At 34.6% G+C, this 12,471-nt stretch overlaps 1 protein-coding gene across 1 annotated transcript; it reads left to right on the top strand.

Moving 5' to 3' along the window:
- Nucleotides 1–363: 363 nt before the first annotated feature.
- On the top strand, nt 364–9,320 carry LOC106131848 (uncharacterized). Its single transcript, XM_013331078.2, has 6 exons — nt 364–716; nt 2,339–2,538; nt 3,181–3,294; nt 4,866–5,048; nt 5,271–8,689; nt 9,184–9,320. The coding sequence occupies exons 1-6, from the start codon at nt 685–687 to the stop codon at nt 9,193–9,195; spliced, it is 3,960 nt and encodes a 1,319-aa protein (XP_013186532.2). The 5' UTR covers nt 364–684; the 3' UTR covers nt 9,196–9,320.
- The last annotated feature ends 3,151 nt before the right edge of the window (nt 9,321–12,471 follow it).

Here is a 12,471-nt window from a genome sequence, read left to right as displayed (position 1 = left end):
GAAGAAATTGGCAGCACGGTGCACGTACCCTTACAGTATCAACTTAAAGTTGAAACTCTAACTCTTTAATTTTCAAAATTGGATACAAGATATCCCTTGTATTTAATTTTAAAAATAAATGTATTCAACGAAAAGAAAGACTTTTATTGACCGAACATACCGATATTAACACGTATTTTCCCGGAAGCGCATAACTATGAGATGGAGGTTCGCTTGTCACGATCTATTTGTTTTATTATTATATTTAAACTGTTCGTTAAAAAAATAGGATTACATTTGGTTTGCTTGGCAGTGAATGAGATGAGTAAAAAATATTTTTTGCATTTTTTTTATTTAATATCTAATCTAATGCTACTATAAGACTAATCGATATTAAGACTGCCGTCTGTCTTAGTCTTAGAACAAATAGTGTAATGTGAGTTTAAGGTAGACTCTGTCAACAAGCCGCGCCGATTTTGATTTGACTTGGATGCTTGGATTTGACCCATGGATTTGACATCTAATATGACAATTGACAGCCCAAGCCCCAGATATAAATTGTGATGTGATATGTTTTGTTTTCTCTTAATTATCTTCGTAGATTATATTAATTATAATTTACATATTTGACTTGATTTAACAGTTATATTCTGAAAGTAAAACATTAATATTAGATTTTATAACGAGATATAAAATTAATGTGCAATGGAAACTGTTAACAAGTCTCGAACTCCTAGGTAAAATGTCTTCGTTTATCAAATTTTACTTATTTGGATATCTTTCCGTATTGACTGTACGAAAATATTAAATTACTGTCTAAGCACCCAAGGTTATAATATACCTTTGGTTGTCTAGAAGTGACTCACATTTTTACACGAGTATCCCATTACATACATTCTGGACTCTCCCTCTGTCATCTTTGCGCATTTCTTTTTGCACCCTCCATTATAGTGAACCTGCGGTCGGGGCCTGCGGTCTGACTTTCTCGTCTGTGATCATATATTTCTGTTTCTCGGAGTTGGCTTCTGAGCCCAAGTCCAATAAAATAGCATGAAATTGGCCATAACAGTATAGGCTATTTGACTGTATTAAAAATACACATTTCTTTTATGTCATCCGTCTTAATATTATTTTTTTGGAGCGATTTTTAATAACGCGAGATAAAAATATTGCATTATTTTAACAAAATCCGTCTCAGAAAATTAGGTTTATTTATGCAGCTGTCACGTGACTAAAAACGAACGTGATTGGCTATTTCTATTATGACGTCAATTATCCATAAACAGACTGTGGATCGTACCGTTCCTTAGTGTTCGCTATTATTTTTCAAGATTTTATAAGTGTTTGATCGCTCAGGATTACTCAGATAACATAGGTATTTAATAATGAAAACCAATTCCGCGAAAGCTGACAGTCGAAACCTACCAAAAGGGGACGCAATAATGATTGGCGTCTTCTTCAAAGACAATCCAGATTTCTATGCTGCCGAACTGAGGAATGTGAAAACATCAATGTAATTATATCTTGGTAACCACTGATCTTAGATCATGATCTGAAACCACTTCTTGCGAATATTCAAATCCATCGGCAAAGAAAAAAACAGTTTCGTAGGAGATTTTATTGTTGTATTAGTGCATTGAGGCACTGCACAACATTTATAGGAACTCATTTTAATTATTTTCACACATATGACGTGGCACAAGTTAAATAAAACAAGAGAAAATCAAAACTTTTCGAAACACCAACAAGCTTTGTATGATATTTACACGAAATTTACGTCACTACATGCCATGGCCGCCATATTGCTAAAAGTCGCGTTTTGGCGGCATATTTGAATATTTCATTTTCTTTTTCGATTTTTTAATAAAGTAGCTGTAATAAAGGCAGAAAAGTATTTTTGTAGGGCTCCTTATAAACAAATAAATACCCTAAGATAGTTTTTAGAACTTTGTCAAATAGCCTATTAGTACCATTTTCCAGGCTATAACAGTATTAGTACCATTTGCCATCAGCATTTGGATTTGATTATTGTTTTGCTAACAAAGGAATTTATACTTGAGAAATACTTGCCTCATTATAACTATCTGTGTGGCAAATATGAAACTCTTCATTGCCTAACACAATCTCAATAGTAGTACCTTTCTTTCCAGAACTTTATGCACTTCACCTTGTCGAAACATAATAATATCCTTCATAATAATATGAAACAGACAATTATTTGATTCAGTCATGATATAATTATAAACAATTTCAAAAGTTCCATGTTGCTTGATTGAAAGTTATGATGATAGTAATTGGGATGATAGCACATTATCTAATAAATAAACTCATTATAATAAATATTGCTTAATTTTTGTAGCCGTTGCCGTGAATGGGAAAGACAGAGACGCAACAAGTTCAATGAAGCAATTTCAAAACTAGGGGATCTTGTTAAAACTATAATAAAAGAAAATGATGCTACAGGAAAAGATGTAGAGAACATTCAGTATCCAAAAATTGAAATTATACAGAAAGCCATATTGTGTTTGGCTAATTGTGTACAAGAGAAGACTCAATTGAGTAAGTAGTGTAAAAATCACACAATCATCACACAATTTTAGAACTGAAGTAACAGCTTTAATATAAAAGACAACCAGTCTAATCACCATTCTTCTGGCTGGATGAATTAGGACAAAGCTAAAATTATGCAGGGAGTGGCAAGTGGAAAGATATAGTGTTTCTTAAATACATACATATGGTCACGTCTATATCCCTTGCGTGGTAGACAGAGCCAACAGGCTTGAAAAGACTGAATGGCCATGTTCAGCTATTTTGCTTAATGATAGAATTGAGATTCAAACAGTGACAGGTTGCTAGCCCATAGCCTAAAAAAGAATCCCAAGTTTGTAAGCCTATCCCTTAGTCGCCTTTTACGACATCCATGGGAAAGAGAGACCACACGGCATGTTTCTTTAATTGCTATCTAACCTAAATGGTATTATGTTATGAAATAACCTTGCTTTTACACTACTAAAAATACCGTTTTTTAATCCAAACATGTAAAAAGACAGTAAAAATTAAGTGACATTTAGTACAATACAACACATTACATAAAATTCATTCATTCAGCCATGTAGTCATGTCTATATCATGACATTATTTTATGGAGAGCTTTTCAATAAGCCTAAACATCAGGACATTCAAAATATTTTAAAATTTCAGAGACTGAAATATTGGCTCTTCAAGTGAAGCTTGATGCTCATGAGAATAAAAAAAGAAGCACCAGTGATGCCTCTACGCAAGTTTTTTGTAAGGGACCCAATAGAAAGAAACAATGTAAGTTGTTGTACATATAAATACTTGATTTGATTGAATTTTCTTATATGACTAAAAGCTAGTTTTCCAAAAAGTAATTAAATAAATGTATTATGACCAACAACAAAAATAGTGTCAATGGCGACTTCTGTTGTTTTTGGCGATGACGAATTACGATTTATCTATCGGATAACTTATATTAACTTCACTATTAAAAAACTAGTCCTTAGTATAGTGGTGCGCAACTAAGTTCTCGCTGTTTTTCTTTAAAAGTTGAATTTTAGTCTACAAAAAAATATACATACAAACTATTCGAAATTTTTTCCATCGCTTGCCACAACTTTCTCCCATCTTTCTGGCAAAGCACGAATACCTTCACGATAAAATTGTTCGTCTTTTGATTCTATCCACGAATCAAGCCATTTTTTGATTTCGTCATGTGAGCGGAACTCCTGATTAGCGAGACCATGTGCCATCGATCGAAACAAGTAATAATCTGAAGGCGCGATATCTGGGGAATATGGCGGGTGGGGTAGGATGTCCCATTTGAGCGTTTCCAAGTTGGTATTAACAGGTTTGGCATCATGAGGCCGAGCATTGACAAGGAGTAAAATAACTTTTTTGTGCCTTTGCTGGTATTGTGGCTGTTTTTCGCGTATTGTTTGACTCAATCGCATTAATTGAGTTCGATATCGTTCCCCGGTAATAGTTTCACTTGGTTTCAACAATTCATAATAAATAACGCCTAACTGGTCCCACCAAATACACAGCATAACCTTCGCAGCGTGTATATTCGGCCGAGCCGATGACGTGGACGCATGACCAGGCAGTCCCCACGACTTCCTTTTCTTTGGATTGCTGTAGTGAATCCACTTTTCATCGCCCGTCACGATTCGGTGAAGAAAACCTTTCCTTTTTTGCCTCAGGAGCAGTTGTTCGCAGGCGAAATAACGACGCTCGACGTCCCTTGGCTTCAAATCATAAGGAACCCATGTTCCTTGCTTTTGAATCATTCCCAACGTATGCAATCGCTTCGAAATGGCTTGGCGAGTTACTCTAAATGCTAAGGCAAGCTCTTGTTGCGTTTGACATGCATCCTCGTCGAGCAGTTTCGTCAATTCAGCGTCTTCAAAAGTTTTTGGCCTTCCTTCACGTGGACTGTCCTCAACATCAAAATCACCGTCTTTGAAGCGACGAAACCAATCACGGCACGTTGTGTCACTTATAACTCCGTACCCGTAAACTTTTTTCAGCTCTCGATGTGCTTCAGCTGCTGTTTTCTTTGAATGAAATAAGAAAACTAACACTTCCCGCAAATGACCATTTTTCGGCACAAAATCGGACATGTTCATTCAAATAAAAGAATATGACGCCGCAATGGAATCACAATTTTGTTGAAGCCACTTCTTCACCGAATGTCTAAGCTACCGCCATGACACTTTGATGCCTAAAAATTGGCTTCACTTCACTTTTGGAGCCATCTATCGATAAACAGCGAGGACTTAGTTGCGCATAGATTTTGCCAATCTCCATTGCTTTGTTTATTTGAGACTATATATTATGATTTATGAACATTTATGGTTTGTTTTCAGATAGTAAAAAGTTCATCATGACAAAGAAATCAAAATGTAATGCATTGAAAGAAAAATCTGTTTTAACTACAAATGTAACAGTAAATACAAATACTTCAAAATTATTAATAAAAGAATCAACACAAAAAGTATCTAAAGATAAACTTCCAATATTGTTACCTAATTTGAGTAAAAATAAAAGTGGTAAGAACTTTTCTTATAAAATTAAGCAGGATTAAAATTAATTATACATGACCAAACATATGCACTTCAATCCTATAATTTTGTTTTAATTAAACTAAGATTTATTCTTATTTACAGTAAATTAACTTATTAAAATAATTACTTGAGATGACTTCATAAAATAGAATTAATCCATGTTTCTTATTTCAAATTTAAAAATACTTCACTTTTCTTATATTACAGGACCAGAAAATACAATAGTGGTTTTACCAGCTGGACCATATATTATCCCGCAAAGACCACTTATATTTCCAGCTCTTCCACCCACCATTGTTTTAGTTGATCAAAACTTACAACCTATTAATAAAACACCAATTCATATGGTTAACAGGAGCAATGGTGATATAACAAAGACTACCATGGTCAATATCTTACCAATATCAGCATATTCTCGGCCTTTGTCTGCTTCTAAAGTGAAAAAGAGTAATTTAAAATCTAAAATTGAAACAACTAAAAAGGCTGTTAAGAAAAGTAAAACTGACGCGAAAATCGGAAAAAGTAAAGCTGTTAAAGACGAGAATGTAACTGATAAATGCAATAGATCTGAAACTAAAGGTATTGCCGATAACAAAGACGTTACCCAGAATAAAAAGCTACCTGAAAATAATGAAGAAATTGAAAAGATTTCTGTCCTAGATGTTACAAACAAAGTAGGCATTGGTCCTAAAAATATTGTCATTAACAAAGAAGAAACTCAAAAAACTGTTAATGATAGCAAAATTAACGTTAATCGAGGAGAAAATATTGATAATTGTAAAGAAATTAATACTTCAAAATGCTCACAAGATACAATCAGTGCTCCTACAACAATGATGGCATCTTCGTCTTTAGATGATTCGTCTACTGTTACTCAATCTATTGAGACTACCACCAAATTCGATAAAAGCTCTTCTGGAAAGGAGCCTTTGGGAGAAGATAAAGACAAGGAAAACAAATTACCTACCATTTTACATTCTACTTTATGCGACACTGTTGTTGACGCTGGAAATGCTCGTTTAGAATTGGCCGAAGAATTTCTAGCAGCTTCGCCTACTGCTGCCTTTTTAATGTCTTTTCCTTTAGTTAGTGGCAATAGAGCTGATAGTCCCGCCGAAGAACCTCATAGTACATTACATACTCATTTAAAAGATAGTAATCCTAGAAGAATTGAAACTACACAACATAATGTTTCCTTTTATGAAAAACCAAATTGTGATGAGACTAAAAAGGAAATTGATAAACCTCCAGTACATCCAACAATTTTAAGTAAAGATAATGAAAATTCTCAAGACAATATACAAACTAAAGAAGTTCGAAGCAAAATCTTGCCTCCTTCTACAGTTTCAAATGTTTCTAATGACAATCCATTTTTAAATCTACCAATGCCATCACTAATATCAACTAATTGCACCATTTCAGATACTAGTTTTGGTTTAGATTTTGACTGCAACTTAAATAAATCAATCCCTAATCCGTCTACAAATTACGCTACTAGTGGAAACTTTTTCTACAAAAGCGATCCATTTAGCACAGTCAAAAGCACTATCTATAGTACAAGCAGTATATCTTCTGGACATGAATTTAATAGCCTCGGATTATACCCATGTGCAATGGAAAAATATACCTCTAAAAATAAAACCGAATATTCCACTGTTGAAGATAATCTTATGAAAATAGGTTCATCAAGATTAACATACGACATTGACTTAGGATGGTCTCATAAAGGCTTTGACTTCGTAGGCTGCACTACTGCCGCAAACACCATTGGGAAAGATAATATTCTGACGACAGTTTCGTCGTCATATTCCAATTGTTATCCTTTTAATTCAGAATTTCATATCCCCTTAGTGTCGAATTCAAACAAGAAAGAAAATGTTTCCAGCAGCAAGCCTATCTCCTCTTTTGCTGATACTATTACTAGCTTTTACTCTCAACCTACAAGCTTGTGGACGGATGACGTACCATTTTATACAAATACTAACATCGCAAAAACAGCAAAGCATCATAATTACTTACATTTAGACCATACTCAAGCGAACGCTACTCATAAATCCAATAATAAACATTATAATGCTAAAATTACCTCCGAACCTGGTCAAGGCGTATCAAAAACAAATGGACCTCAAGCATCTGATAAATATACAAAAAAATCGCCAAGTAAAATGCATATAAATTGGATGACATCTGAAATAAGACCAATTCAGAATATTTACGTCTCAAATAATCCAATTTCAAAAGAGAGTCAAAAGCTATATGGTCAAACTGAAGTTATTAGTAAAAAACAAGATCCAAATGAAAGTAACTTTTTCTCTCTGCCTTTGGGTAATTTTCCTACTCAAAATACTCTTGAAGAATTGCAAGTATGGCCATCTGCTAGAACAGTTGGGCCAACTGAAATCAGTATCGAACCACCTCCTATCAATTTGCCCACATTGGTTGGTGATTTAGCTCTAGGGCCGCATGACAAAAAGAAGCATACTGACCTGTTAAACAGGGGAGTTCAAACTCAAACAGACGCCCAAAATTGTGGAAACTTCCTTTCTGTTACACAACTAATGAATCGTTCTTCTGACAATATGGCATCTCGGTATCAAGTTCCTAGCGTCGATCCATCAAAACCAATTCAAAATAAACAACTGTCTTCCCATTTTACAGATGAATCTAGTCTGAAATCTATCCATTCACGCTTAGAAAGTAGAACAGCTCAGCCCTGTTATGTTTTTAATGATCAAAAAGGTGCTAGTTCTTATGACAATATAGCTCAATATCCTCATAACAAATCTAAAAGTAACAAAAACGACAAAAGCTCTAAAGTGCACAAGAATAGTTATTCAGCGGAAGCTTTGATTCGTGGTGGCACTTGCACGCAGAAAGTTCACGATAGTAGTACTATAAAGTTTATGAGTTCCTCTCAGAAATACAACAATTTTAACACTACTCAGGATAACACCATAGCCCAAGTTTCGCATTTTCCTCCCATGCTAGATTATAGTGATAATACTTACACTGGACAACAGTTTTCTGGGACCACATTATATAACACTACAAATACGATATCTAATTCATTTTACTCGAATTTTATGCCCGGAACTAGTAACCTGATGTCCGGAAATTATACGGGGGGACCTTTCCCGGGAGATTTTATGGATTATAATCAAACAGCGGAATGTAATTACTCAAACCATAAGTACGAAGAGTTAAAAATGAGAAATAATACAACAGTTTTTTCACAAGATAAACCCCAATCCAGTTACAAAGGTTCAAGAAGAGAATCTGCGGCCAAACACAAGATTGAATGTTCGAAGAAAGAATCAAATAAGAAGTACCAAAGTAAACGTACGAAGGTAAATGAGTCTGAGGAATGGAATGACCAGTCTCATATTTTATGGCAAAATAGATCGTCTAGTAAAAGACATGCAAATCCGATGACAGAAGAACTGCCGTTTCCCAACTATGTTGGCAATCAAATGCCAGGGCAATATCAGCCTGATTTCTTTAACACCCATTTAATGCCAACAAATGTTCAAAGTGTGGGCCACAATGTGGACCGATCATTGCCCGGCTTCCCGGTTACCTCTCGGGCTAACTTTAATCTCAGCACAATATTTCCAGAAATTACGATGGTAAGTATTTATTTTATGTGGCCTTTTATAACTTATATAGCTCTGTTGGAATAAATTTTATATTAGCACGAAATCCATGGTTGAACCATGGTTAAGTTCTGAAAATGTTGCGGAGGGCAGATGGGAGTCCCTTCGTATAAAAACCTGATTTACTTAATCCAGGATGGGCACCCAGGGCTCATTCCATAATAAAGCCAGTTTGCTGTCTGACCCCTAATGGACAAATACGTGATACAAAACAATATATTGAGCCAATTTGAATTCTCGGGTGTTGGTCAGCTTAAAAACTGGCATAAAAAATTATTCCCCCATCTCTTAACTCAAAAGGGAGTAACTTTTTTATTGAGATTGTAAGGGACACTTAAGTTAGGACTATTAAGTCGCAACATTTCATTTTAAGACGGACGATGTCGCGGGCTGCAGCTCGTTCTTTAAACATGAACTGGTAACACTTTATAATACCATTCTTAACTCTTGTATTATTTATTTTTCAGAAAGTGCAATAGAAATTCCGCATCAAAACATTGTTTGACGTTATCGCAAGAATGTTATTAAATCCAACTGTGATTTGATTAGTGTATTTGTTATTTAATTATTTTATTTAATTAAAAAATATTGTACACTTTTATTGTCATGTAATTTTTATTTATTTTTCTATCAAAACATACTTAAAATTTTCTTAACCTTTTGGCTTATAAAGAAATTAATTTTTTGCTATATGTTTTAATGGAAACCCAAACTTCCATAAGGAATAAAAATTTATATACACCTCACATACAATGGGCTTTCCTCTTAAATCACTATTCCCGCAAAAATACGTTGATGACTTTAGTTTTAAAGCATACAAGTGAAGCTACTTTGTTTATACTAAGGAGGTACTCATGTTAGTAGGTAGTAAGTAATTATTTTTTACTAGCTGTTGCCCGTAACTCCCTTTGCATGTTCTTGGAAATACAAAGCTATTTACTAAAATTTCAGTACATATTACAGAGTAGCTGATCCCTTTGGCTTCTCCATCACATGATCTAGATCTTCCATTTTTTTTTCGCCAAAAGAAAATGTTAATCAAATTAATCAACTTACAATATAAATTTCAACGAAATTTGGCATTACAAAGGATATAATTTGTATTTATAAAAATACTTAATATCCCGAAATTCTGGCAGCGTAGCCAGGGCACATACAGTTGACAGCAAATATTTAATGATCCGTACTAATGTTATATAGAGCAAAAAGTTTCGTATTTTGTTTGTAACGAATAAACTCAAAAACAAATGGACCGATATATCATTAGGTAGAAAAACTTGCTAAGACGTTACTTTGCGTAGGTACGTAGAATAGAATAATTAGATTTATTTTCAAAATTGGATACTAGGTATCACTTATTGACGTCACATCACTTAAATCTAATTATATGTAACTACTACCGCTTTCAAAGCGCATGTATAGAAGAAGCGGCGGAACAAACTAAACTGCAGCATTTTCACCGGACGTTATATTACAAAGTACATAGCTGGTCCCTTTGGATTCCACATCACATAATTCAAATTGCTCATGCAAATGCTCATCAAGTTGAACAACTTTTAAGACGTCATTTCTATAATTGGGATGATTTGGCTGGTCTATAATGGTACTGCATCAGGTGTTCTAGATCTTCAATTTTTATACGCCAACAGAAAATGCTCATCAGGTTGACCAACTTTGGTTAAGACGTTTTTTCCATAATTCGGATGATTTAGCTGGTCTATAATGGTTCTGCATCAGGCGTTCTAGATCTTCAATTTTTATACGCCAACAGAAAATGCTCATCAGGTTGACCAACTTTGGTTAAGACGTTTTTTCCATAATTCGGATGATTTAGCTGGTCTATAATGGTTCTGCATCAGGTCTTCTAGATCTTCGATTTTTATACGGTTACAGAAAATGCTTATCAGGCTGAACAACATTTATTTCCTATATTTCAGCTTAGTTGTTATTGTTAGGTATTAGTTGTTCCAGATTACAAAATAATGTAAGCCAGTCATAAGAGCTATACAACAAAAAAAGTTTCATACAAATCCGTCCAGTAATTCCAGAGATTATATTGATCACAACCTTGCCCAGTACTTATACCTATATGTAAAAAGTATTCGAGTTCAGGCTCGGTAGCTAGTTTTTTAATGTGCTCTGAAAATATTACAGAGCTTCCTGTTTTAATTTATTAATGATATCTACCCAGACAGCGAACTTCTTGTACAATCTAGATAACGCATGATTAATGACTTTCCCGCTTCTTCCTCATTGTCTCAAGTTTTTTGAATGAACTCGGCGGATAAAGCCATTTTTTATTTTAGTTTCTTCTATGGTCTAGCGGTAACGAGAAGTATTCCCGATATTTTTATGAAAAAAGAAAATAACGGGAGTTATCTTTTTAGGCCACGTTCAAGTGTTTGGCTTAATGATAGAATTAATATTAATATCATTGGGCTACCCCGCAATGGATATACATAGATGTGATTATATGTATGTATATATATGAGCGCATGTGTGTGTATTTTAGTCCTTATTCGCTTGTCTACCGAACCAATTTCGTGTAATTGTGCTTATAGGTAAAATTAAGAGTCTTCAGAAGGACATAGGGTACTTTTTATCCCGATAGAAAGTATAGTTCCCGCCGCCGCTTTTGCTGGTGGGTAGGATCCGCTTATTATATTGATGAACCTCGATTTCATTGAACCGTACTACAAACATAAAACGATTTTCGATATAAGTCCTATGTATTAAGGTGTCGTGGAAACGATGTCATCTATAAGGTAGGTACCTACTCCTAGCAAGCCTAAAAATTGTATTTGCATTATACTTACCTGCTCAATATACTTTATTTGACTTATCCTTGTAACTCGGGCTTATAGAGGTAAATACCAACATAAATCATGTGAATATTACCCAACCAATGATACACGATATATCGTGTACTTATGTATGTAGTGCAATAAGCAAGTTTGCCTTGACCGAGCCACGCTGTTTGTATGTTTCATTCATACTTACATTCTGGTTGAGTAGATTACAAAGCAATTAGGTATGTACCGCAGTTTGTACTCCAAAATTTTCATACAAAGTATGTTAGTAAAATCTAGATATTATCTAGAAGCAGATTAGTAGGTACCTACTTCAGTATCAATTATATTTGTAAGTAAAATGTATCGTCTTTGATCTATGCAAAAAAGGAAAAGTTTTAAATATACGCAAAGGTTATGGTCGGCTGCCTGCGTTACTATAATTATATTTTAGCGCTTCTGCTCTTTAGTCTACTTCTACAACACTCAAAAGAAGAGATCGATTTCATTTCTACTCTAACGGAAACCGAAACGCACAGTACTATTATACATCTCACTGACACAGTAGACTACTTTGTGTGATTACCTAGATAAATTGTAAATTCGTAGGTTCTTCCTATAGACAAATACTGTCAAAATTAGGATCAAAAGGAAATTAAATTAATTAAAGCATGTTTGTAATTACAGACTTTTTTAAGAAAATTTGATTCATCTAATGCCATCCTGTGAATCCCATTTTCAATTCAAACAAACTAAGACATGTTACATTGTGTTGTTTTGTTCTTGAATTACGTTTTGTGAATGAGTCAAAGATAGAGCACTTTAAAGACCGTCAACATTTCACCAGTCATAGAGACACCCACCGGGGCAGTCCTCCGCATTACACAAAGTACTCTGTAGACAGTTCTCAGCTGCCGATCGCTGAAACAAGTCGCCCGCTCCGTCGGCGCTCCGCGACGCGAACGC

This window comes from Amyelois transitella, chromosome 5 (genome assembly GCF_032362555.1).
Source record: "Amyelois transitella isolate CPQ chromosome 5, ilAmyTran1.1, whole genome shotgun sequence".
Lineage (NCBI taxonomy): Eukaryota > Metazoa > Arthropoda > Insecta > Lepidoptera > Pyralidae > Amyelois > Amyelois transitella.
Note: the sequence above shows the minus strand (reverse complement) of the source record. Positions and strands in the feature narration are given on the sequence as shown.

Excerpts from the sequence above, each read along its gene's own strand:
- LOC106131848 (XM_013331078.2), top strand. The coding sequence starts at position 685 with ATGGAAACTGTTAACAAGTCTCGAACTCCTAG. Across the intron at positions 717-2,338 it reads AACAAGTCTCGAACTCCTAG|CCGTTGCCGTGAATGGGAAA; the intron begins GTAAAATGTCTT and ends TAATTTTTGTAG. Across the intron at positions 3,295-4,865 it reads ACCCAATAGAAAGAAACAAT|ATAGTAAAAAGTTCATCATG; the intron begins GTAAGTTGTTGT and ends GTTTGTTTTCAG.